The following is a 23,121-nucleotide window of genomic DNA, read 5'->3' as shown; positions in this document are numbered from 1 at the left end:
CTTGGCAGTTTTATACACAGTAATGAGGTGTATAAAACTGACTTTTGACAGTATTTTTTGCACTGTTTCCTCTCTGTTTTTATAACGTCTTATTTCGATACTGTTCCTAAGTTGCGTATTGTTTGTTCTCACTGCCCTTGTCATGGCTGTGAAATGTTTCATATGTGCCTTTACAAAGGTGAGATCTTTATTCTAACCTTTTTTTTTTTTATAAAAGATATCTATTGATTTAACATATGCAATAAACCTTTTTTTTTTTTTTCCAGAGAAAACAGTTGAATTTTCTGTCTTCTGTACTATGTATGTTTGCATGGGTTGAAAGTATCTCTTTTTGGATTATTTTCCTAGGCACAAGTGCCTGGAAACATCTGCTTTTTGGTTTTTTAAAGCCCATTTATCGCTACCCACTTTTTATTCCTGTGTAACTTGATCATACTAAATAGTTAGTTTGACGTTTCCAAAGTTGTCATTGTTAGAAAAATAGCCAAATGGGGCGCACATCAGGCAGATGGAGTGAGGACTCCCAGCGACGGACCCTTCTCCCAAGGCTGTGGTGGACCTCGTTGGGTGCCAAGTCCTTCCCCCACCTGTCAGTCACTCAGAGCCCAAACTGTTGACCTGGAAAAGACAGGCACCAGGCTGCTAGAGAAGGCCCAGGTTTTAGTTTTTGTCTTTCAACTTGTATCCATAGCACAACTCATCGCTAGTGCGAGAGGTGGCTGCCCCACGCCTGACTTTTTGCAGTCTGTCAATGGCCATCGACATACACAATGAGCCCCTGGTGACGACGGTGGACACAGTGTCTTTGCAAAGTAACAGGCAGTAGCACCACGTCTGCGTCTGCAAGTAGCCCACCGCTGACCCTATCACTAGACCAGGAGTCCTTCCCCTACCGTAGGGCCCAGTCGCGAAAGTGACAGTACTGTAAGCCTGGTGCCAAGAGGTGGCAAGGGTCTCATTTCACAGACAATTCCGGTGTATGTTGACAATGACAACAAGACAATTACAGTTCTATTACAGTTCTTGAAAGAAAAGCCACATAATATTTTTAAAAGATGGTAATAGAGAAAATGCCTATGAAAATGGAGAGCGGTCCAGTAGAGTGGCAAGAGAATAGGTACATACACTAATTTGTTTTTATCTTTCATGGACTGAGTATATAGACTCAGTTTATTTTCTTTGGTTGACAAAAAGTGGTTTTATTTAATTTAAAGAGAAGACACTAACAAGCACTTGTAGACCTGTTTAACTCCAAATGGAGCGGGGGAAGAAATTTTTTCTTAATGTAAGAGAACAAAAGATGAATACTTTAAAAAAATACAAGTAAACACGCAGTAAAATGATAAAAACAGGATCAATCATGCCTATTCTGTGCATTTACATTTTATTTAATTAAAATAAATGGGGAGAACTCATCAGATTTAACCAGTTAAGAAACAGTTGGAGGAAAACTCATAGTAACTATGGAAACATCAAATCTATGAGTTAAGGTGAATGTATAAAACCTGTATAAATGTAACTAAACCCTTGAGGCAAAACATAGACAAATTGATAAACTCACCACATGCTTGGATAGAAAGACTTGTTATTATGAAGAAGTTGGTTTTCTGTGCATCCCTGACTCCAATGCAGTTCTCGGAAATATCACAACAGTATTTGGGGTAGCGGGGTGGTGAGGAGAGGTCTCGAGAGGACTTGGCCAAATGACCCCCAAGTCCTTTGGAGGGTTAAACATGGGAGAATGGTCAGAAAACATCAGAAGAACAAAGCAGATTAGCCCTAGTGGATACTAAAAGTTTTACAGTGCAACAATAATTGCAAGAGTATTTTCCTGGCAAATCAATGAAAGGAAATAGTGCAAAAATAAACCTAAGTCTTACGGGAATGGTAATGGGAACATTTCAGCAGGGGGAAATAAATCATTTAACAAATGATGCTGGCGTAAGGGGCTAGCAATTGTGAAAATTAAAGTTTTTAAAGACAATTGGATCTCTTTCTATGAAATACAACAATTCCAGATCGATTAAGGACTTCCATAAAAAAATGGTTTTATTTTTTCATTTAAAGATGAAAACAATCTGGATATAGGAAGTGTGAAAAATAAAGTTAATGGACAACCAGGGCAAACATATTTTCTGTACAGGACGAACTAATATCCCAAATATATGTTGAGCTCTTAGAAGTTATGATGAAAGGTGTGAATAGCAAAATAGGCAATTGCTATGAATAACAACTCAGAGAAGAAACACAATTCTTAAGTATATGAAAAAAGTACCCAATCTCATTAGTAAATGCATATAAAACAAAGTATTTTACACAAATTGGCAAAAAAAAAAAAAGTTTTCAGTAGTGCTGTCAGGAAGGTAGAGGCAAACAAGTACTACAAATATTATATCCTTACTGGTACCTGATACAGTTTTTTAAAAAGGAAATGTGGCCATATTTATTCATATAAAAAACATGTGCACTTTTTGATCCTGAAATTCCACTCCTAGGAATCTATCCCCCCAAATGCTACCACATGTCAGCACAGTTATTTGTCTAAGATTGTTCAGTGTGGCGTTGTTTATAGTAACAGCAAACTGGAAAAGCCACCGGGGTATCACAAAAGCATCTGAGTCCATTGCAGCTGAGCACTCAGTGCAACGTTCTGCCTCTAAAAAGAATGAAGCAAATCTGTAAAGGCTAATATGGAAAGAGGTCCTTGCTGTTAAGTCAGGGACGATTACAAAATAGGCCGGTACCATTCTGCTTTGTGTTTCTAAATCTCTCTGTATAGGTACGGAAAAATTGGGATCACATATGCAAATGGTGACGGTGGTTTCCTCCGGGGAAGGGCACTGGCGGGGAGGAAGGACAGCGTACTCTTTTTTCTGATACATTTTTTTATTGTTTTAAATTTATTGAAGAGTTTTTACTTTCCTAAGTTTCATAAAATGTATAGAGATGGTGGGCTAGTAAGCTTATTTGAGGCCTAGCTACAGAGTAAATTAGCTTTCTTAACACACAAAGCTCCCCAGAGCAAGGACCCTCCCTGCCTTACTCATCTCTCTGCACTCGGAGAGCTATACAGACTATTTTGCACATAGTAGGTGTTCAACAGATGTCTTATGGCACTTGACTGGACGACGGAAGGCATCCAGCCTGCTGGGTCCCACTGTGCGCTGAACTGCGTGTGAGGTGCGTGCGGGTGTGTGGAGATGAGGAAGGAAAGATAACAGCAGATTTATGGCCCTTCAAGCTGTTTGCGTATCATGCATAAAAAAGCTTGAGTCTGAACTCTGTCAGGCCTTAATTATTACCTAATGGGAAGTTCCTCTCCTTGGATTACGAGAAACAGCCCTGTGCCTGGAGCACGCCTGGTCCTGGGCCTTGGGTCCCGGCAGCAGTTGCTAACAAACAATCCCCAGGTTGCTACCTTCCAGGCTGTGGGGAAGCTGGATTCCTGCTCTCCGGTCGCCTGCGAAGAGACCAGTGTTTGCTCAACAACACAGAGTTGGTAAGGAAATTTTTTTACTCCTTCTCAAGCTTACTGTGGAGAGTTTCCAGACAAGGAGAGGACGGCACAAACCAATCAGCAGAATGAGAGATGGAATGTCTGATTTCAGACAGAGGAGGAAACGGCCAGGAAGTGGGGCACGCATGAAGCACCTGTGGGCCTTGAAGAGCGGCCAGGCGGCTGGCAGGACCCAAACGGCCACATGCTCCGACCGGGGGAAGGGGCCCCGGGCCACTTACTTGTTCTCCCCTGCATGTAGCACCCCCCATTTTTAAATTTAATTCATGCATTTCCTCGTTTTAATTTTTTTTTCCAATCACAGTTGACATTTGATACTATATTAGTTTCAGGTGCACAGCATAGTGGTTAGCCTTCCACCTGGCTCCGTATGTAGTTATTGCAGTGTTGACTGTATTCCCTATGCTGTGCTGGGAGAGTTATTGACTGTTCTGACTGCTATTTGACTGCCATTACTGTATAGTAGGTGTTTAATATAGGTCTCATCGCCCTTGACTGGACGAGGGCAGGCACCCTGCCTTCTGGGCCTGGCTGTGTGCTGTGAACCGCGCGTGAGGTGTGTGCGGGTGTGCGGCCATGAGGAAGGAGAGGTAACCGCAGTCAAGGGAGGAACTTCCGCTCCCGGTGACTGTTTAGTAACTGCCCGTTTGCATTGCCTAATCCTTTCCACAGGTGTGTTCTTTTCCCTTCTCACATCTTCTTTCTTCCTTCATAGGCACTGTATTCAGGCTGCCGAAGCCCCCCGCACTCCCATGCTGGGGGAGGGATGGGCGCCCTGGCTGACGCAGAACATGTGCGTCCTCCACGGCACGAGGAGGCTCGCACCGCCTCTCTGAAATCCTCCCCACAGACAAAAGGAAACACATACTTCGGCTACTATTACCTTTTTTATTCTATTCCATCATTCAGGTGTGTTCAGAACATTATAATTATAGGCATGAAAGGAAAAATAATAACATTTTTTAAAACTTAGCTTGTCCAAAGTATAATATATGAAACCATGCCATCATCTCTTAGGGAAAAAGGCAGATTCAAAAATGAATGTGATCTTAAGGTTAAAGAGTAAAGCCAATTCCAAGTATGCTGTGTGAGGTTTAAGTGCAAATGCTGTTTTCATTACAATGAGTTTGCAGAAGTGCCGGAGTGACATATAGGATTTGAAATATTCAAATCCTTGAGGGTTTCTGCACACGCACGTAAAACTGCCACGTTGGCATCGTTTCAGTGGCTTTCGATTTCCTGTTTGATCTCAGAAATGTACGGGTGATCTTTGCCGTGAGCCACCTCCATGATCGCCATGGCCTAGGAGAGAGCGAGACACATTGGGGGTTAAGAGCCCGAGGGGAGTCCCCTTTCACCTCCACCTGGGCTGAGGGTGGATTCAGGGTGGACTCCCTGCTTAAGGTGAGGGATGCAAACTGTCTTTCAGAGCCTGTGCTCTCCTCCTCCAGAATCTGGCTTCAAAAGAAAAAAGGTCAAGATTATCTAGGAACCAAAGAGTCACCTAGTTTCTATTGCTGAGTAGAATACTCTGCAATGGTTGAGGAGATGACAAAGAGAAATTGATTGCGTGATATGTTTGCCCCACTATTCTGAAGATGTCAGTACAAAATGCTTTAGGGACAGAATTACTTGACTACACTCAACCAAGTAAACGGGTAATGCTAGAATAGGAAAGTCCACAGTGAACTTGATATCCAACCTGTTTTGATTTTAAGGTAACATTAATAACCTGTGAGAGAGAACTAAACTGTTCTTCCCTTTTAAAAAGTGCATGCTTTCCTGTTAATACATAATCTTAATTAAAAAAAACAACTAAAAATCCAGTGCAGGTTTCATTTGAGGATGCTAGAGAACATATTCAATAAGATTTCTTTACAATGAGGGGAAATAAAGTGAGTTTCCAGTGGCTCCGTTGCTTCCTATCTATGTGACCTTGCGCAATTTACTTAACCACTCTGTGCCTCAGTTTCCTCAACTGTAAAATAGGAATGATACCAACCTCTCAGAGTTGTTAATGCACATAAAGTGTTTAGAACAGTGCCTGGCATATAGAAAGTATATATCGAATATCATCCCTAAAAGTTTATTTTGCATTTTTTTGTATTCAGCTATATTACTCACAGATAGAAAAACTCAAATTACTCCCATTTTCCCAAAGAGGGAATTTTTGATGGCTGCAACCACGGCAGCTTTCCCTTCTATTGTGCCGTTGTCCTCCCAGATCTCAGACCAAGCGGAGGCAGGCCAAGGAACAGTGCCGGTCTTCAGGAATCACCTGTTTGGTTGTTCTTTAGGAATCACCTGTGAAATGCCTCCCTTTACCCTCTGTATTCATTTTGTGACTCGTGTTCCTTGGTCAGATCTACTCTACCCTTCTTCTTTTTCTTTTTTTCTTAATGTGCTTATTGATTTTAGAGAGGGAGGGAGGGAGGGAGGGAGGAAAGAAGGGAGAAAGAAAGAGAGAAAGGGACAGAAAACATCCATGTGAGAAAGAAACATCGATCGGCTGCCTCTCATATGTGTCCCAACATGGGATCAAACCTGCAACCTAGGTATGTGCCCTGACTGGGAATCGAACCCCCAACCTTCTGGCGTACTGGACAGCGTTCCAACAAACTGAGCCACACCAGCCAGGGCTCTCTGCCCTTCTTTGACCTTGTATTTCAGTACCTCCCAGCACTTTGCAGTTGTGATCTAACTGGTCAATTTCCCCCCAAATCACTAAGGCAATAAATATGTTATCTTGGAAGACAAATTCACTGGTTTAAAAATGGAAATGTTATGCTTGACTCCTACTCCTGGCCTGGCGAGTCCCTGATCCTCCCGTGTGGGATGCGGGACCTCACTCCCATCTTCCTGAATAGGGAAGATTTGGGGGAATCTGAAGCGTTCAGCATTCAGGTTAGTCAGTGGCCCCAACATTTACAAACATCATCTTACAGGGGTAAACAGACTGTCCCAAAGATTACATTTTACCAACTGTTAACTTCTACATAAAGGACAACGAGAATCTATTGGTACAATCAAGCTGCTGTCCGGTGAGGGTCAGGGCCTGGCCCCTGGCCCACAGACAGCACAGAGCAGCTGTCAAACATTGGGGTGGGGGGTGGCAGATGCTGCCCAGGGTCCTTGCTTCCCTTCTGTGTTAGTCACAGCTTTCAACTGAGAAAGATCCCAGTTTCAGTCAAGACCCCACTATGTACCCAAGGCTAATTACTTAACCTGTTTGCATCTCAATTTCTTCACCAGGAAAACCCATCTCATTTTTGTAGTAATTAAAAGAAAACCCACATGTCAAGGTGCTGGCATGTGGCCGGTACTCAGTGTGCGGCGATGCTGATGATTAGGTACAGTTCAGAAACCCTCCGTACCTCACTGCCTTGATTTTACCACAGCAGGGCCTCATGCATCTGCAAAGCCCGAAGGGCAGACAAATGGCACTTTGCCCCACCACGGGCTCCCGTCCCACCCGGTGTGGCCTCTGTCCACTTCCTTGGCTTCGCCCGGGACGGGCGGTGTGGTCTCCCAGCCGCGGGCTGAGTCTGCAGTCACGGCCGGCCCCTCGCAACGTGCACACCCGCTCCTTGAGCTTGGCAAAGGCTCAATGACGCCAGTCCTACCTGCCAACCCACCCCCTCCCACCTGGAAGGACAGAGGGGCTCCAGCACAGTCCTGCACCACCCCTTGTCACTCAGCCTCCTGAGGGAAGAGGAACGGACGCTAAAGAGGCCGCCCGGGCACTGCGCGGCCTGTGACCCCATGTTGCAGACATACCTTCCTCAGGGCTCTCTCCCCCGCAGCTCTGTTTTCCAGGCCCATGTACAACCTTCCCAGCTTCAGCCACATGGAGGCCACGTTGAGGGAGTACAGTGGGTAATGCTTGCTGGAAGAAAAGACAGCAGGTCACCTGGTCAATGGCCACCCAGCCGCCCACAGGCCGGCACAGGGAGCCACACTCTCCGTGGCAACCAGGCCTCCCCAGACCCTCGCGGCCTGGGTGGGGCATGCGGATGGCTGGACCCTGCTCAAGCACCGTGGACACAGTCCATTCTATGCACTTAGTGTGTTTCTGAAAAGCTCCACAGACACCGCGGGGGAAATCCTACACAAAAACATTGATCATCACAGCGTTCATTCCCAGTCCCAGATTTTCATTTTAGGTGCACCCAAAGCAGGGCTCTGGGAAACCATCTTTCCAGTTAAATTCCCTATTATGAGGACATTGGGCCTCTCCCCTCATATTAAAGAGACAGTGTATTTAAAAATATACACACACTACCAACCAACAGCTCCCCGAAGTCAGGAGAGTGCCTCCTATTTGTTCTTGACATTCTTTCTCTGTTGTTCAGTAGAGAGCTTTATACACACGCAGGCCGTACTGGCTGTCTGGTTTTAACTGATGGCTGACAGACGGATGGGCTCGCCTGGGAAGGAGACCTTTCCCTAGGCACTGAGACCAGGAGGAGGCTCACGGGCCAGACTCTGTGTGTTGGGGTGTGTGTGTAGGAGGTGCTTATTTACAGCCTCGTTTGTACTGCTCTACCCTCAAAATCGATCCAAAAGAGACACATTCCGGCTGTATTTCCGGGTGGGAGCCAGGCCCTGGGGACAGTGCCTTCCTCCCCAACCCCCACCTCAGAAGGCCAGAGCTGGGGTTCACTTTACTCAGGAAGGGCCCAGCAGAGCTGGTTCCTGCCAGGACAGGAACCACAAGGCGGAGATGATCACGTTCATCCTCATCTTCCCTCCCTCCTCCTCCCTCCCTCCCGATCTCACAGAGGAAAGTGTGCACCAGACCCCAGGACTTTCTTACCCACCCCAGGAGGAAGGATAGGCTTTAAGATGATTCCCAAGGTAGCAAATTCTAAGAGCGGATTTTAGGAGCTGCTGCCCCTTGGGCTCCCCCTGCTGGCCAATCAGGGCAGTGTGGGGTAAGCAGAGGGCCAAGTTGGCAGTGGACATTCAGGCCAGACATAAATTCAACAGTCCCTAACCTTAGAATGTAAACTAAGGGCTTCTCAAATTCCTGAGAAACACCTGGGGTGCTTCTGGAAGACAGGGATTTCAGGTCTGATGCCCAGATTCTGACCCACTTAGTCTGGGGGAGATCCTGTCCACTCCTAATATAAAGGTGTTTAGCCAGCACCCCAGGGATCAAAGAGCCACCCCAAGCCTGAGGTGGCTGGTCAGAGCCAGAGGGCAATGTCATGACCTCCACCTGTAACCTACTCTAAGGGTTAACAACCCTCTCAACAGGGAACTTCCCCATGGCTGATAGTCACCATTCCTGTCCATTAAACCCCAACTTGTTTTCTTCAAACCTAAGTGGGATATTGAATAACCACAGCCAACCCGATGGTCCCAGAGGTTCCTCAGTTGCACACTGGGCCGCGATTCAGAAAATCAGAAGGGGATAGTGTGAATAGTGATGGAAAAGAAAGAAACGGGTGGCGTTTTAATACTGGTCTGCATGAACTACCACGGGTGTAGCACCTGGGTAGGGCCCGGCACGGATCTGGCCCCAGCAACCCCCGCATAACCTCAACCTGCCAGCCTAGGTTCTCTTCTGGATGGCGGAGGGAAGAGGCAGGACCTGATGGAGCAGCGCCCTGCCCCTGTACCTCCGGATGAGGGCGCAGAGAAGAGAAGGCTGGTCTAGGCACGTTCCAACACGGGCAGGGAGAGGACGAGGCTGCCTAGGTATGCATTCCAAATCACCAGGTGCCATGCCGTGCTACGGCGATCAGAAGGGCCATTGCAATCACCTGTAGGGCTTAATGATTTTCTGTCCGTATCGCAGGGCTCCTTCCCAGTCCTGCATGTACAAGCAGACGCCCATGGCCTGGTACATCATGTGCAACATGTACACGTTACTGTCCTCAAACACAGAGCTCATCTTCTCCTGGCTGAGCTCGCAAATCTCCAGCAGCTCGCTAGGGGGTGCTCTGGCGTCAAGGAAAGGACCAGCCAGCCCACAGGCTTGGAGACTTCCCAAAGCAGGCTGGGTTCAAGGAGTCATTCCGTCCCCGCTCCACCTGTACCCTGACCTTCTGAAAAAGTAAATTACAGAAAGCCAACCAAAGGGAAAGGAATCACATTTTTCTTGGAGAAACAAATAGGAAAATCCGAAGCCCTCAACTGGTAAACACAACTGAAAAATTTTAGCCATAAGCAACAGACCCTCGGTTCAGCTGTAAACAATGTGGATTAGAATCACATATCTCCCATCTTCAGTTCAATTTAAGCCCTCACCTAAGCTGAGCCGAAGCATTTTTAAGGATGAAGTCCCCACCATGGGAAAGTTCTTTCTCATGCTAAGAAATAAATGTGCCTTTCTCCAATTTCCTCTCACTGGTGTTAGTTCTTCCCTTAGTGTAAATCTATTGCCTTTTCAACACCAAAGAAAATGCTTCAATATCATTGTTAAGAGTATGGATTGTGGTGGCCAGAGACATAGGGCAAAATCCGGATCTGCCATGGGAAGCTGTGTCCCTTGGGCAAATTATCTGGCATCTAAGACTCTGTTTCCATCTACTACAAGGCAATGACCTGGTGCATGTCCTCGTAAGAATCAGGTGAGGCAATATAAGCAAAGTCCTCCCCCTGAAAAATGAGCACTTTCAAGGAACTGTTCTCCATAGTTTTAGACAATAAAACTCTTCCACTGCATTATGCTTTTGATCGAACTAGCCAAACAAGGAGAAAAGGGATCAACATTTTAAACTGCTATGGTTCACTCCAAGTCATGGGTGGTCAGTGAGTCTCCACCCAATTACCAGGGGACATTCTTCCTTCAACATCCAGCAGCTGAAACCCAACCTTCTGCTCCCTCTTCCTGACTCTCCAGCGCCTCTGACAGGTAAACTTCCTGACCGTGGTAAAGGATATATTTGTAGTGCTTGGCTCTCCGGAACTCCTCGATGACGTTGCGGGCGTATCTGACCATGTCACGGATGGCTTCTGCCTTTGGGGGATCATTGAGCTTCCGGATTTTCACCTTGGCCTTATCCTGAGGGAAATGTCCACAAATTCATGGTGTTACTTCCGACAGAAACCACACTGATGGAGACACCTCTCAAATAGTACATTCTCCCAGGCAGAGGTACAGGCCTAACCACTCTAACGTTACAAAAGGATGAAAGGAAATCAAGAGATGGATCTAAGAGAAATTCAATACACCATTACCTTTTTACAAAAAAAAAAAAATTTTTTTCTAGACAATCTGCACCTAGACAGGACACCTAGAATATGTTTGCTACGGGCAGATCAGTGTGTTCAGACATCTTCGAATCAAGAGGATAGAATACAGAGGGGCGGCATTGACAGAAAAATTTGGGCGAGGCCAGAGAAAATTCCGCATATTCTGAAGAGGCTGGGAAGCCTGACAGTTATGTTCATGTGCTCCCCCACCCCCCTGCCCTCTCTTTTGAGCAGCCATTTCTTTTCAAGAAATAGCATCAGGGCAAATGCTTCTCTCCTTGGCACAGTGTCATGGAAACATTTTCATCAGGTTTGAACAGAGGCCTGGGACCGGCTCAGTGGGGTGGGTTGAAAGGATCAGAAACACAGGGGCAGAGACACCCCGAGTGACACAGGGATGCTGGTTTGGCAGCGGTCCCGAGGCACCCAGGCCGGCCGGCGCCTTTGCCGTAAGCGCTATCGGGGGGCTTGCCTTGTCTCTGGTGGTGCACTCCTGGCACTCGCAGGTGAAGAAATAAGAATCTCTTAGCCGGTCATTCCTATCTTCTGTGGGATACAGGAGGTCGATGTAGCTGGTAAAAACCTAGGGGGTCCAAGAAGTGGGCGTTGCAGTCTGCTGCAGGCCAGCTCGCTCCTCATCCATCCTGCGGCTCTGCCCGCCCTTGTGGCGGTGTCCTTGCAGGGACAGACGAGAGGACGCCACCGCGCAGGATCAGCACGCTTAAACACAGCAGCCCCCTAGCGTTGTCTACCTCCTTGTGGGCGTCAGGGGAGAGGGTTCTCTTCCCACCTACTATGGAATCAAGGAGTCCCCACAACAGGAAATGGGAGCACTGGAAGCAACCCCACCGTCTCCCTCCACCAAAGAGCCAGCTGGGATTTGTCTCATGGACTGAAGCAAAGCCCCACTGGGCAAAGGCTCTGCTCATCCGTGGAGCTGGCCCAGGGCCGTCTCTGCCTGCCCGTTCCCATTGCGTGAGTGGGGACGGCTCGGATGCATTACTGATCTGTTTCCCTTTCTCCTTCCACCTGCTGGCAGTGGAGCAAGAAGCTCGGCTGGGTGGGCCGGGGCGCGTCGCAGACGGAGGACGCAGCTCCGAGGACACCCGCACGCTGCCGCCTCACCCAGCTGGGCCAGAGAGCGAGGACGAGTCTTCCCTGGGGGCTCATCGCGGTCTCCCATCCTTGCTGTTCTGCTTTTGCTACCGGGGTCTGTAACTGAGACTTGGAGCATATGGACGAGCCGGGCATTTAACTGTCCATTATCTGCTCACTGGGACGGCATCGCTGCTCGTCCCACACCATCAGGCAACTGTCTGACTGCACAGATGGATGTCACAAAGCCGTCAGCGTGCCAGGAACCTCCGGCACGGCAGGCAGGCCAGCCGGGGCACCTGCAGCGGCCGCCGAGCTCTCTCCACCCCAGAGGGCAGCAGTGGAGGCCTCGCAGCTCCTCAACACCCTGGGCAGCGGGCTTCTTCCTCTCTGAAGGGCAAGTCTCCCCCAGAGCAGCGCCTTCCCCAAGATGAGGCTGCTGCGTTTCAGGTTTGTGAGAGCACACGGGGGCAAGCCCTGCCGGGTGAGAGGCATGAGCCTCCTGCCTCTTTGAAATGACGCATGATCACATCATGCAACACACAGAAGGGCCCAGAAGATGGCGACAAAGGCCGCTCAGTGCCACAGCTCCAGGCCCAGACAGCCGGTCTGGTTGACGCACACCGCTCTTGTCTCCCGTCAGCCCTGAGTCCTGGACACTTACATTCTCACTGACTGCACATGTCTGTCTCCACCAAAAAAGCATCTGGGTGGTCTCCACCAGACCTTCGGAAACCAAGGCGCTGTGGCCCCCAGCACAATACCCTCGTCATGGTATGTTTAGCAAAGAGGAGGAAATCTCAGTTCGGCTGAGGGTCAGCTGACAACTTCTGAGTAGCCAAGGCCTTCATCACTCGGATCACTGCATTCCCACTGAAAATCTGGACATACTCCTTAACAGAGTATTAAAGATTATTGAACTGAAATTTAATCTACAGTGTGTAATTACAATCTCCAGGAATGCATGTATTTTATTTTGTATCATTTACACGAGAACACACAGCCTACGTCTAGCGATCTGCTAGGCCGGCCCTTTGAAGGGGAGCCCCCTATACAGTGGTCATAGAATCACCGCATGGGAAGGGACACGGGAGCCACTGAGCGGTGAGAGAGCACATGGTTCTCTCCACGTCCCTGTGTCAAGGAGGGGAGCTGCTGGAGCCTCCTGGCCACAGCTGCTCCCTCTGTGCCCTCTCAGTGTGTATACACCTGGCCACCTGAACAACATTCCTAAAAAGCAAACTCTCCGAAGTTCAGATGTGGTTTTGAGAGGACTCGGAGCACTGATACGGCATTTGGAGCTGGGACTCTAGAGCTACTGCAGGGCTGCTTTTTTTCTTTTAGAGAACAATGCTTCTGACCTTTAGAGTGGGGGAGAAAAATAGGCCAAGATTCACTAATTACAAAAACAAAAACAAAAACAAAAACAAAAACCTCAAACTCCATCGGCTGGCAATAGGAATACAGAGACTGTAAAGGCAATCCCGAAGTTCATCCTGGTCACGCTGGCAGTCTCCTTTTTCTGTACATCTCTATAAATCTCTGTGAGGAATTTCGCTCAAATTTATTCTTTCCTGTTTTTTCTTGGATGGAAATGGCGAGCACCACATGGAAGCCAGACGCACAGGACTCTGAGGCATGGGTCACAAATCTGAACGTTAACCCTGGGAGGCCTGAGGGCGGGCATGGTGTGACTGCCGGATCGTCCCCCGCCTGTCCTGTCCAGCGGTTTTTCGACACTGCCTTTCCAAACTGTGGCCCCCGCCGCCCGTGGCCACGCACTCACCTCCTCTCCCTGGTTGATTTCCTGTACGGCTCTCACTTCCGCCAGGGTCCCCTTGTAGGTCACAATGACATTGGGGCAACAACTATGATTCATCAATGCAACGCTGTCAATCAGAAAAGAAAATCCAGTTTTCTCAGTGAGACAGACTATCTGCGTAATCCTTGGCTACTCACTCGCTAACTCCCAGCAACTTGATCTTTGCAGGACATGGACAAAAAAAAAAAAATCTCATAGTTAGTCGGCCATCATATTCTAAGAGGTTTTACTGCATGCATCAGTCATCTTAAATCTTCACAATATTGAAAAGTGAAATGTGCCCTTTGAAATCGTGCTATCTAAGCCAGAAAGAAAAGGCATGCTACGGAAAAATGGCAACAACGAAAAAATCCCACAAGAATTCCTTCCTGTTAGATGGAGGACTTACAGTCCAACACCCACCGTGATCTGCTACTCGCTGAACACTGTTCAAGACAAACGGGTGGTCATTTCCAAGCCGCTTTTTATTAGTGGCTTATTTCCAACACGTTTCCTTCAGATGTTGAGAAGCCGCCCCCGGGGGAGGTGCCAGCTGCCTGAGGGAGGGCTTGTGATCCCCCGGGGGCCCTGGAGGAGCCCATTCGACTCTCGGCACCTCAATTTGCTCATCTGGAAAATTGGGACACGGCTGCACCTGCTGCTCACTGTCTGCTTTCAGGGACGGCGGGGACAGAGAGTCGCCTGCGCGAGGGGCTTTGAGCTTTCTGATTATATCAAGGTCAAAGTTCTGAGAACAGAAATTTCTAAACTACAGGGGAAAAATGCTTGATCTCTGAAAATGCTGCCTTTGAAATCACAATGCCGAACTGATTTCAGTCCAAAGGGATTTTTCCCCCAATTAAAACTGCCTGGAAACTGGGGCTCATGTGGGCACTCATATCCGTGTGTACCATTATTGCTCTGGTGGCCACTGTCACCTGCCTGAACCCTCAGCCACCAAAACCTCTCTCCTGTTTTGCCCCAAAATTTTAAAAAGGCACAGGGGTTGTGTAGCCCCTGCTGAGGGCGAGCTGCCCGGGGTTTGCCGTGGACGAGGGGGCAGCCCCCCCCCGCCCACTGCCCGGTTGCTTGGAGGGCTGAGTGAAGTCTGTGGCTGGCCTTGAACCTGGGACAGCACGTAGTGACTTCTCTGTCCTGTCCTTAGGGTGGGCCACCTGCACCATGCATCGCAGCCCGTACGTACGGCTTACTGGCAAGTGGTACACCCGGAATGGAGGCCTAGGAAATCTGATCAACAAATGCACCAAAAGTTAGTAATGGAAAAGCAGACTTCTAGGACCATCTTGCAGAAGAAGTATTAAGTGTTCCATTGCAAGACAGACTCCCCAACATTTTTTTTAATGAAGATGCGGGAAATGTACTAAGGGTGAAGAACCTAAAACAACTCCTGCTCTTGGTATCATCGTTTTCTTGGCAATCACTGGAAAGGCTGGAACCTCAGACAATGCCGCTCTGCACCTGCTTTTGCTCTGACTCAAGAAGCTGAAAGAAGAGCCACTGGAGTTCACTTCAGGCCTGAAGGTGTCAATACCAGCCCCTTGAAGAGGGTCTCATGGCCTTTCTCCATGGCTTTCCTCTTTTTCTCCTTCCTTTCCCAAGGGCAGAAGTCCCAAAGAGCTTCTTCCCAAAACACTTCTTTCCTTACTATTGGACCTCAGAAAACCACAGACAACACCATTTATTACTGTGGGAATAAACGTTTTGTTTCTGGGGTTCAGGGAAGCCTGTGACAGCTGCTTAGGAGACACAAACCTATACAGGTTCTTTGCCCTCCAGACCCGTATGATGCACCGAGCTGGTGACACCGGGCACCCCAGGAGCTCACATGTCCTCCACGCAAATGCAGGGCCATGAAGGTGTCCTACAACTGCTTCAACCTACAGCCCAAGGCCCCTTGATATTAAATATTAAGCAACATCACTTTAGACAGAATAATCTACAAGGTGGGTTAATTCAGACAGGGGATGCAGGAAGGCTCCTTTGCCCATCTGTGAAGCCAGGGCTTGTCTTCAGGGCACTGAAGCATTTTGAAAATACTCATTGCATCGAAAGACAATGGCAAAGCCATTCTTGGTGACGCGTTAAAGTCAGAGCCATAAAGGCCTCCATCTGTCCACTGCCTAGCCTTTCTTCAGGTACTTGAGTATTCCTGAGGTACGGAACACTACAGCGCTTTGAAACTGCCCCCTAGCTCACCGCTTTAGTCTACGGTCTCTCCAAACTGTGCTGTGTCTACACTGGTATTTTCATACAGGACAGATGGAGAAGAAGCTCATATGTTCTTCACACAAGCCTACGGCCAATTGTTGGTTGGCAATTAATGTTTCACTTTGAGTGCAAGAAACCCAGAGATTTCCATAACCACAGGTATGCAAAAAAGCACATTTCTCAGCAGGGCACACTATAAAATATTCTTTAATAACAGCTCTCGACCTAGCAGGACTTAACAAGTAACTGTTCTCTTAACAACTACCTTTGGATCCTTAAACGTAGGGGAGGCATTTTGAAATCTGGCAGAATTAAAAAGGTGTCTTAATTCACTTAGAGTTTCATGTCTGACACATGCAGTTAGGCGGGTTATTTTTTTTAAAAAATCAAATGAGTGTGAAGTAAGTAAAAAGGAAAGAAATGAAATCAAACTCAGCCTACTCAGGAAATATTGCTGATCCCAAATGAGAAAGTTCTTCATCTTCAATTGTGAAGCCATTACAGTTAACCTGCGGTGAGAAAGGGGGAGAAAGAGGGAAAAAAAATGAGCTAAATCTTGTCTGGATAGAAGTCATTTCTTTAATTTCTGACCTTTAACAAATTAACTAGGAAGAAGTTCTGGTTTAGTGATTTTAAAACCTTTCTTTTGGCCAATGTGTCCTTTGTTCAAACAAAATTTACCGATTAGCCTCGTGTATAAACAAATAAAAGCAGGCCCGTCAGGGGGAAGCACCCTTAGCCTCGCCCGCCTACCTACCTACGCACAGTGGCCAAACAAGGACACACCACTGAGGCCCAAGGACTACAGTCTGCACGTTGGAATGGGAGTTAGTGTTCCTGGAGTTTAATCCCGTTCTGCCCCAGATCTGTAGTGTGATCCTGGGCCCACCTCTGAGTCCCGTGTCCTCGATCTTCTCCCGTTAAAAGAGAAGCCACTTAGTGTGGCTTCCCATCCCATAAGAGGAAGTGGTAAATAGGAAAGCCCTGAAGATGGCCGCTCTAACTGCCCACGCCTTGAGAGGCAGAGGGGCCTGAAGCTAAGGAGCTGAGACCTTCCTTCATGGCCAGCCAAGTCAACCACTGGCCACTTTCTTATCCTTGAAACGAGATGTTACACTGGAAAACAGCCAGGGCAGCCCTCCCCCTTCTGGGAGTCTACCTGCGTGCTAGCAGGAGTGTACACCCCCTCGATGTTATGTTGTTCCATAAATTCACTCTGTTCACAAACTCTCTTCGAGAACTTTTACTGGGCACTGTGCACACAGGATGAACACGCCAAAGTCTGCGCGCTCAAGAAACACCCAGTCTGTCAGGAAACAGTTCAGTGGACACTTTCATTTGCATCTGGAGTTTCAGAGCTGGAACGGGACTCAGTCTCTTTCCTTTTCAGATGGTGAAACTGAGGTCAGGCAGGAGCAGTGACGTGCCCAAAGCCGGCACCAAAGGCCGACAGCCCTGCTCCTCCCACGCCACCAGCAAGGCTGCCTGTGAGGGGGGCCGCGCTGAAGGGTTTCGCCCCGGGGGCTGGGCCACGTGCTGCCACACCCTGGACACCCTGCCGGTACATCTCAGGCCAATGAATGGGCTTTTGAAAACTGACGCCTGTGGAGCACTTGCTCTGGGCCAGGCCTGGTGCTGGGGGCTGCATGTTCATCCCTTCTTACGTCTGCGGTACTACGCCGGCACAACTCATTTTACAGACGTGGAAACGGAGGCTCAGGGAGGTCAGTGACTACGTCATTTGTCCAAGGCCACGTAAGTAGCAAGCAGGGAAGGAAGGAGTCAGAATTCAAACTAGACATTCTAACAGCAAAGCTGTCAGAAACACACCTTCCTGACACTATACCAACTTTCTTTGATAATCATTCTGATCCATGAATGTTGATATGGTGATTTTACTTAAAAAATTAAAGGGCCAATGTCAAAGGCTTCGGAATCTTGGTACAGAGAGAAGTAAATGCTATGATGGGTTTAACTTACAGTTTTTACAATTCAACATATTTACAATTTTCAACATAAAAAGAGGTTACTGAGGGTTAGTAGAATAATACACAGTCTTTGAAATCCATGATGTTGGGCATTTCTATGTAGACGACTTAGCATAATATTTGTGTGTGTGTGTGTGTGTGTGTGCCAACTTCCAGTATCCTAACCTATTCTGTCATCAGGACATTAACCAACTACCATTAAGCAATGACCATCATTGCTTAATAGGTAAGAGTTTAATTAGAATTTTCATTCATTCAACAGAGTTTACTGGAGCATGAACTCTAGCACCTTAGTAAGTACTGAATGATCTATTAATATATACAGTTTCGGGCTGGGTTCTAACATGCCTCGGCAGTGTCTGGTACCCACAAGATGACAGTAAATGTTTACAGAATGAATGAGAGAATGTAGCAACAATTTTCACAACTGCTCTAGGGACAGGTAACTTTGAGGGCTGGGATGCTTGTTCCTTTGCCTCTTAGACTCCTCCTCTGCATGGAGCGCAGTCTATGACTCCAAAGGCCTTCAGCCTCGAGTGTTTTATGACCACCAGGCACTTTATTCCCTCTGCCTCCTCCACTTCCTGTGCAAGAGTGAGTGCTTCCGCTGCAGCAAAGGCTCCTATAAACGCAGTCATCACTGCTCCTTGCTTGGAGGCGTGATGGTGTCTCAGTCAAATTGCTTAGCCATTTTCCTGACAGCTTTCCCTGCCTTCTGAAATATCCCTAGGGGAGAAACGTGAACTTGGGTGTTAAGAGAGGTGCATGGGCCATCGTCCTTTTTTCCAAGTCAAATCAGGCGTAAGTGCCTTGCTACAGCTATTCTCATAATTAGCATTTAGATGGGGTGTAGACTGCACACCAAAAATACATTTCCCGACCATGCATATGTTCCCAGTGATTAAAATGCACCTCGGTGCTGCGGAGGGAGTGCAGCCGCCTTCTGCTGCTGCCAGCTGCAGCTGGGCCGCAGGTTAACCCACTGCGCCCCCACGGACCAGAGAGGGACGGCGGGCGCCGGGGCTGGAACAGCCGCCGTGCAGCTGGGGGCCGAGAGACAGGGCCGCAGCGAGGTGTGAGGCTGGGGCAGCACTTTTCCTTTTTGCTTTAGAGTTTTCTTTGGGGATGCTGAATGTCCCTTTTCAAATTTACAGATGAAAAAAGATACACACACAGATATGTTATATATCTATATATATATCTATATAACAAATGTGTGTTTCTGTGTATGCGTATTAGTGTGTAAACACAACCTCAGAATGGATATGGTTTGATGAATATGAAGTCTCTAAAGGAATTAATTATCTATGGTTATATATGTGTGCGTGAATATACATGTGTATTTATGTATATGTGTGTACACATATATTTGGGTCTCTTGGATTTTTTTGAGTCAGTTCAAAATTCAAAGACTCCAAGTCATTTTCACCATGAATATACTTCTGCTTACAAGATCAGGTGCCTTGATTCTTGGTTATGAAAACATGGCCCCATATCCACTATGTTACCGATGAGAGGTCCCATCAGCAGGCATTGCTGGTTTGAGCGAAAAGTTATCTTTTTTTCACAGCTAGAAGTGAGGAGAAGACATGTGTATTTTTTTGACCTCTTTTGTTTTTCCTAGATTAGACGAAGCACATAACTACGCTTCATCTAATCTAGGAAAAAAGTCGCTTACCGGATGTTGAAAAAAGATATAAAAGAAGTCAATACCTCAACTTTCCATTTTTTCCAAAATTCACTGCTGTAGGATGCTTAGAAAAGTACGTTGTAAATCATGATAATATAAAAAAAAGGAAGGTTTCCTTTAGTACTACTTTAATACCTGTAACTTGAACCCGTTTTTTTCTTTATGAGCAGCAGCTTTGTTGGTTTTCTAATTGACAGTCACACACCAGAAACAGCTACGTATCAAGGACGTCCTTACACTGCTAACAGTCCGCTCCCTTCTTTCTCATGTGTGGGGCTCCTAAAGTGGGAACGTTGTGAGTGCCTCTTAATCTTCTTCTTTTTAGTATTTTCTTAAGTTACACCTGCTCATTGTAGAAAATCTAGAAAATTATCCAGCAAAAAAAGCAAAAACTTTCCACTGCTCAGGAGATGACCAACTGTGAACTTCCATATCATTGTTTTGCACATATGCAAGTGTATTTTCATACTATACACATTTTTTTATCCTGTTTTCACATTTAATGTTATCTCATCAATGGTTTTCCATGTCTTTAGACATTCTTTAACTTACAGTATATGCCATAATTTATTTACCAAACTCTTAGCAGTAGCCATTTATAATATTTCCTTGTTCTTTTCTTTTGCTCCTTTTTTTGGTTTTAAAGAGAACCCCACAATAAAAAAAAATCGAATGCCCACCTGTGCCCAGAACCTCTGATTGCCCCCTGGGATGCATTCCTGGAAAGGTAACTACTGGGTCAGCGTGTACACAGGTGAGGCTTATTCTGCTCTAAGGACACGTGTGAGTTTCTACCCAAGCTCTTTGACATATCTAGAGACCCAGGTTCCGGCAGGGGAATGTAGCTTCTTGCATCCTGGAGCAGTAGTCCAGTATTTCTCTCTCCGGGAAGGCCACCCTCAATGACACGTGCGGCTTACAGGGGAAAACACAAATGCATTAGGGGAAGCCCCACGGAGCAGGGGTGCGGGAAGGGCCGCCCTCGCAGTAGCGGGGAGCCGAGGTGCTGGCCACACTCTTCCCTGTGTTACATGAGCCCAGCCTTAGCCTTTCCCCGTGGCCGCTGTCCAGTTCTTTAATCGCTTATAACTTGCTCTTGTCCAGAAACTTCTCTAATTTTGTACTAAATTGGGTTTTGGTAAACGAGGCTTCTCCAGCCATTCCTGACAAGGCTCCCGGCCCCCGGGGGCTGCTCCCTGTGAGGCTGTCCCTCCGGGGACGATCAGAAAGAGCGTCTCTCTTGAGGACATCTGTGTTTGCCTCTGCTCTATCAGGACAGCACTGGCAGGAATAAAAAACACTGCTGTCAGAATGGAAAGTTTAAGAGAAGGAAAGTAAAATGTCATGTAGGACCCTCAGGCGGTCTTTTCTCTTCAAAGAGCGAACTGGATGCCGTCACACTAGGGCCCTGGCCACGGGTCTGTTCTCACAAACTCTTTCAGTGACAAGAGGCAGAAGGAGGTGAACTTCCTGAGCTGCCGCCGTCAACTTGAGGGCCTGCACAGAACTGACCCTGATGTGCTCAAGGTCACCTAGCAGGGCCCTGCGAGACACGGTCCAACAGGTCCAGAACCTTGTCCTCGCAGAGGCCATCCCGTTATGACTGCTCTCCTTCACTGAGTTGGCTCTGGGGACAGGCGCTCGGGCAGGGAAAAGCCACACCCGGTGTCACCTGAGGCTGCATCCTTACCTGGGCGAAGAGTGTTACCAGGCTCTCGTTGTCGGGGAATTCGAGGTGCTTGGAGTAAAAGCGATGCAGAGCAGAAATGTCACCCTGAATCAAATCCTTCTTCTCGTTGTCTAGTTTATCCAGATCTGTGGGCAGACAAACCATTGTTCACCAGGTAGAAAACTCCAGCCTTTTGGCTATACCCTTCTCTTACTATACATGGCAGGGAGGGGAGGGGAAAAAATAGGTGGAACCCCCCAAAATATTCTTCCCCATCACTTCGTCGAACTGATGAGCCTGAGGGAAAGAGAAGCATGCCATTTCTTTCTTCTCTTCCCCTGGAAGTCACTCAGGACAAGAAATTTCAAGTGACCATTAGCAATGAGATCGGAGATGCGTGGCGATGACTGAGAACCAGGCTCAGTCCAGGCAAGCCCCCCCCCCCCGCCCCCCCAGCTGGCCCTGCAATCTGTGTCACGGCCAAGAAGCTGGAGAGCCCCTGATTTAAAGTCTTTCAGTGAGGACATCAGCTGTTCATAGGACTGCAATTCAGCAAAGATCCAAAAATATTCAGCGTGCCGGGAGGGCGCACAAGAGGCAGCTCGGGATGCAGTCGCTCACCCTGCAAGCTCCCACTTCCCCTTAATTACTTCCTAGTAGTCCTGTCAACTCAGACAAAAACGTCAGTCCCACTTTTCAAAATAGCACATAAGTCAAAACACAAACGATTAGTTATAAAATCACGAGCAGCCCTGAGACAAACTCTCTCTTCCTGTCTCTGGTCCTGCCTCGTGCATGTTAAATGTCCACGTAAAATGACTCCTCCGCCGGTCACAGGAACTTACGTGATTCAAACTCCTTCACGGCTAACAACTTCTCTGAAGGTGTCCTCTCTGGGTGGCTTTTCTAGTAATTGGGGAAGAAATCACACAATTACAGATTTTAACGACCAGGGCAAAATGCGCTTTCGCTTTTACATGAAGAAAAAAACAACCATTCTCCATGAAGTAGAGAAAGCTATCCAAGAATCCACCACTGGGGCTCTGAGAGTGTTTGCTCAATGTCCAAATCCCAAAGACTCCTTTGAAAAGCTTTTTAAAGTGTCTGCCATGTTCCCAACACCCCGATAATGCTATGCACACAGTAGTCTCAAAAATGCTTGTTATGAGAAAGAACAGTGGCTAGAAAACAACTTTTTAGGGCCCCGACTTAAAAAGCACTGAGCCTACAGATGAACCATCCTATTGATTATTTCGCCTTCTGAAAAGGAACAAAATCAAACCCCCCATCCATTTTACACTTTCTTTAAGCATAAGCTAAAATGATCTCCAATTCTGTGTTTCAAAGGGAACACTTTGGGTCGTATCTGTGAGCCCAGATTCGCTTTAAATGTGTTGCTGCCTTTGTTCTAGACATCCCAAGAGGAGCTAACAATAGTAAACCTGCTAGGCTTTGAGGACATGAATAAACTTGGTGTTGACAAGAGTTCAAAAGCAGAGCTCAAGAGCTGGCCTGAGGCACGTCTTTGTAATCTGGCTATTCAATTTGGGGATACAGGTGGTCTGGCAGGGCGCTCTCACCTCCCTAGTTAACATGTTAAGCTTCCCCCTGGTAGTTGGGTAGCCTGTCTCCCCTAATCCTTTGCAAGCTACTAGAATACAAATGGTCTGTTTTTTTAATCATCAAGTCCTAGGGAGATGAAAAGGTGGCCAGGTAACTTTTCATTTAATAGACTATTAGGAGTCGCAGTAATTATAATAAAAGTTGAATGAAACTGGTATAAACTCATCATAGCATTCTGAGGACCCTCCTGGTGCCAAAACATTTCAATAGTTCTTTTTGGGAGCAGGAATCTTCCATTCACAGGGTATGTTTCTGTAAGATTAGCAGTTCATTTTGCCTGGGAAAGCTTTTCATTCAGGAAAGCAC

The 23,121-nt window shown here is 47.3% G+C and overlaps 1 protein-coding gene across 2 annotated transcripts in view; it reads right to left on the bottom strand.

The window, feature by feature from the left end:
• Positions 1-3,418: 3,418 nt before the first annotated feature.
• Positions 3,419-23,121, bottom strand: part of SMYD2 (SET and MYND domain containing 2) — a 50,031-nt gene continuing 30,328 nt past the window's right edge. Inside the window, exons 4-12 of one of the 2 annotated variants that reach the window (XM_054587635.1) lie at positions 22,038-22,098; positions 21,214-21,338; positions 16,287-16,354; positions 13,602-13,704; positions 11,193-11,303; positions 10,409-10,529; positions 9,286-9,460; positions 7,295-7,403; positions 3,419-4,819 (exon numbers count right to left, since the gene is read on the bottom strand). In XM_054587635.1, the coding sequence (XP_054443610.1) occupies positions 4,739-4,819; positions 7,295-7,403; positions 9,286-9,460; positions 10,409-10,529; positions 11,193-11,303; positions 13,602-13,704; positions 16,287-16,354; positions 21,214-21,338; positions 22,038-22,098 (954 nt within the window). In that variant the 3' untranslated portion in view covers positions 3,419-4,738. The remainder of the gene's footprint in view (positions 4,820-7,294; positions 7,404-9,285; positions 9,461-10,408; positions 10,530-11,192; positions 11,304-13,601; positions 13,705-16,286; positions 16,355-21,213; positions 21,339-22,037; positions 22,099-23,121) is intronic. The other variant, XM_054587636.1, reaches the window with a different exon arrangement.

Source organism: Pteronotus mesoamericanus, unplaced genomic scaffold (assembly GCF_021234165.1).
Source record: "Pteronotus mesoamericanus isolate MK-2021 breed Mesoamerican mustached bat unplaced genomic scaffold, CSHL_Meso_final scaffold_1186, whole genome shotgun sequence".
NCBI classification, from domain to species: Eukaryota; Metazoa; Chordata; class Mammalia; order Chiroptera; family Mormoopidae; genus Pteronotus; species Pteronotus mesoamericanus.
The sequence above is the reverse complement of the archived record's forward strand: the minus strand, read 5'-3'. Positions and strand labels throughout refer to the sequence as shown.